Source organism: Perkinsus marinus (genome assembly GCF_000006405.1).
Source record: "Perkinsus marinus ATCC 50983 genomic scaffold scf_1104296974596, whole genome shotgun sequence".
Classification (NCBI taxonomy): Eukaryota; Perkinsozoa; order Perkinsida; family Perkinsidae; genus Perkinsus; species Perkinsus marinus.
Genome location: NW_003201070.1, coordinates 1 through 3,581, shown reverse-complemented (window position 1 = coordinate 3,581; position 3,581 = coordinate 1). Strand labels below are relative to the sequence as shown.

Here is a 3,581-nt window from a genome sequence, read left to right as displayed (position 1 = left end):
AGTCATAAGTCTGCAAGATTTCCTCAATCTTGTAATGGATTATTGGCAGAATAGAGGTCGGTACCGATTGAACTGGGCTCGATAACTCGGGTTGCATCCATCAGAATAGACCTACGGTAGGTCAGCGCCTCGTCATGGCACAGTGCCCTCCGGCAGCTAACTGGGAGTGTTTTTGAGGAATAACACGAAGAGCTCGCTTGCAGCTGTTCTATGCACCTTATGCCGAAGTCCTACCGGAACTCCGGCCTTGGAACGTTCGTTCAGCTCGGAAAAATTCGTCACGAAGTAGGATCGATGCATCGTGTTCGTATATTTCAAAGCGAATCGTTTGGTTATTGGCTGTTCCAACTACCTGGTGCCAACCTTGGATCTATATGATTGTTGCTCAGGGTCAACAAACTTCAAGCAGAGATATTCAATGATGTTCATTGACGATACAAGACCCGTAAGAGCTTGAGATTGATAGATTCTGAGTCAAGTGATATGCAGTTCCCTGAACAACCCAATTGATGACGCATTGGTGCATGAACATACTCGTTTGATCAGGATTTGAAATCGTTTGAGCCGAGTGGTTCTTAGCCACAGTGCTGCAAAATATGTTCACTTTTTTCAGCCGGGAATAATAGTTCCACCGTGGTAATTTAAATAGATGAGAAGATGCTTCTAGAGCTTTTTCATATTTTTTGTTTGCCACTTTTTGCGAACCTTTCGCCATTTTTTGCTATTTTTGCCACTTTTGGCAAGTTTTTCCTATTTTTCCACTTCTTCCAAAAATAGGAGCTTTTTATGAGCTCCAGGAAATGGCAGGAATATTTCCACCGGAAAAGTTGGCAATGGAAAAATTGTTGCCGTTTTGGAGCACCCTGGCTGCAAGGCTGGCTATAAACCGTTGGTGTCATATCCACTGAAATCCAAGCGCTGTCTCGCGAGCAAAAATCCCTCCATAAGTCATTCGATTGGGATGCTCCTACCTGCAAAGCTGTCAACCATACTGATACAGGTCAGTGGCTTTCAGTTGGTGTCCGAGGGTCTCGAATCGAGGCCATGTCTTGCAGCTCCGACCGATCCTGGAACGCGACATTATCAGCGGTAAAAGTTCACGGGTTACAGACCATCAGCCGATTACGATATCAATGATTATTAGACTAGCCACATAAGGCAGGTGAGCTCGCTAACCCTGGAAATCAGTCAGAATCACTTTTCGCTGGGGCCTTGAAGTCTGGAACCCCCTAGCAACTAGCTCCGCAGGTGCAGCGTGAACTACAGCACAGCATTCTGTGAGAGAGCACGCAGCGGTCTGCAACGAGTTAATGAAGTAGGATGTCGCCATGACTGCTCGATAGAAAAAGCCGCGTATTGGAATTATAAATCATACACTACTATTGACTCACTTGAAGAGCCCAACGAGGCACGAAACATCTTGGGTTACCCAAGCTGGATCATTGATAGCTGCTACTGGTAATTGTCGATGACACATACCCGGCACCCACGATAGCAGTACATGGAAGAATGTTGATGAAGGATGAAACGTGTCTTGGATTGCTTGAGAGTTGAGTTGCATAGTGGAAGTGCCTCTAATACACGGTCCATACACCTTCCCCAGATTATGAGAATTGAGCGTCACTCTTCCCACACAACAGTATAAACGCAACCGAAAGCCAACACTTCGACCAGAGACGCTTCCGCTATAAACCATCAGCTGCTGTTCATATCTCAGCGGCCTGGAGCTTGCGGAGACGCTGCATAGAGGCACTGAAAACAGACCAACGTTAGGAAGCAGACAAAGCAAAGGCGCCTAGTTATTACCGAACAGTGGCCGCAGCAGCAGTGGTCAACTGCCAGCATCCGCCAGCCATGGTCTTCTTGCAAGAACGACAAGACCAGATGCCACCAGCCTGCATAAGATGACCATAAATTCGATGTTGAAGGACTATAGGCTATCGAAAAAGCGGGAGCAAGAGAGACTCTTACAATCACGAATGATTACCTGACGCTTGACGGAGTCCTTGCCGCAGAAGGGGCAGGTGTACTTCGCCTTGGACTGAGCCTCAAACTTCTTCACGAGCTTACGCAAGGAAGCGCCATAACGGGTGCCGTACTTGCCGGAGATACCAACCTTCTTAGTGCGTCTGGCCATTTTGGGAAGTGGGTCTATCAGAGGAGATTTCTGCAAGCATCACCGTCCGCTATCCATGAATCGATTATAATGGCGGGCGAGATTTTCCACGCTGCTCGTCGACTGAGCACTTCATCGGTAGCGCTCGCATGGCTGCGTAGTATCTATAGTCCACTGCTTTATAAACGGCATACTCGTTTAACTCGGGCAGTTTGCAATACACTTTCTCTTAAGTTAATACCGAGTTCATAAGCCAACGCCGTCGTAGGTTGGATTTAACGTGAAATCTATACGTAGACAACTTGACAATGCTGTGAGCTGAGCTGTGTATTGCCTTATTCATGTAGCCGCTCTATTACATCAACGAATAAACAAGTTGAAACAGAACTAGATCAAAAGGTCAAGCGAACATCAGATCATCCTTTGGGCAACCTCGTGTCCTTGCACACGATCATGCGTTCGATGTGAATGCTCTGATGAGGTGAAGTCAAGCACGAGTAGTTGGGGAGTTCACCTGATGAATTTGCGAGGTAAAATATTTCACTCGTCTCACAGGAACGAGGTCACTGCACACACTATTCGAGATTACCTTTATTTGATTGCGGTTCTGACATTGTAATCGTTTCGCACCAATGATCATTCGTCCATCCCACTACTTGACATCAACACCATTCGTACATTCAGAAACAAATTATTGTCCGAAACGAATCAGTTGGTCGCCAAAACGCACATCAACTTTGTCAAAGCATCGACACGGCGTTCCGCCTTCCCAGACTCAGGCCAAAGACCACTAAGATTCTGCATGTCCACCAACGGCACGTCGAAGCCCAGCTTGCCAAGCCGTTCTAATGTCTCTCCAGAGCGCTGCTGTATATGACCTACAACTCATACTATAGGAAAAGGATCAGACCGAGCTGGGACGGTCTCACCCAGTGATTTGCAGGCATGCTTGAGGATTATTCGACTGAACTCAGCCCGTCTCCGAGCCGTCACGCCAGACTTCCCCTTCGTCTCCACATTGTATGCTGTCATCTCGGCTATCGCATCGGACATCTCTTGAACCTTAAACATCATTCATTGCCCACGATGCTACAGCTCAACAGCTCACCACTGGCTGTAGGCCTGTATCAGCCAACACTACAGAAGCAGACCCAAGGTACCAGTCGCCACCAAGCACCGCTAACTTCACAGCTTTTGTCACCTACCAACGATGCACTTTCGTGGAGCACTGCAACCGCGACAAGCAGTTCGTGATTCTACGAGTAAGACTCCGATGATGAGTATGAATTGAGGAATAATACAGACTATAATAATAACCAAATATGCTACGTCACATAAGGTAATCACAAAGATACATTATTTTACTTTATGCAGCACTCCCCGGGCCAGACGGGAAAGCGCCGAAAATTATAGTACACCAATTGCAGACTCAGGAGAGACCGAGACCTAGTGTAAGTGTCGGACA

At 47.1% G+C, this 3,581-nt stretch overlaps 2 protein-coding genes across 2 annotated transcripts; both read right to left on the bottom strand.

Moving 5' to 3' along the window:
- Positions 1-1,647: 1,647 nt before the first annotated feature.
- Pmar_PMAR010488 (N1, putative) lies at positions 1,648-2,143 on the bottom strand. Its single transcript, XM_002765810.1, has 3 exons — positions 1,988-2,143; positions 1,807-1,895; positions 1,648-1,752 (listed from the first exon to the last, which is right to left on the bottom strand). The coding sequence occupies exons 1-3, from the start codon at positions 2,135-2,137 to the stop codon at positions 1,707-1,709; spliced, it is 285 nt and encodes a 94-aa protein (XP_002765856.1). The 5' UTR covers positions 2,138-2,143; the 3' UTR covers positions 1,648-1,706.
- A 681-nt stretch (positions 2,144-2,824) lies between these two features.
- On the bottom strand, positions 2,825-3,187 carry Pmar_PMAR010487 (hypothetical protein; the record flags this gene model as incomplete). The annotated part of the gene is made up of 2 exons (XM_002765809.1): positions 2,825-2,994; positions 3,046-3,187. 2 exons carry the CDS (start codon positions 3,185-3,187, stop codon positions 2,825-2,827), a joined length of 312 nt encoding a protein of 103 aa, XP_002765855.1.
- Positions 3,188-3,581: the final 394 nt, after the last annotated feature.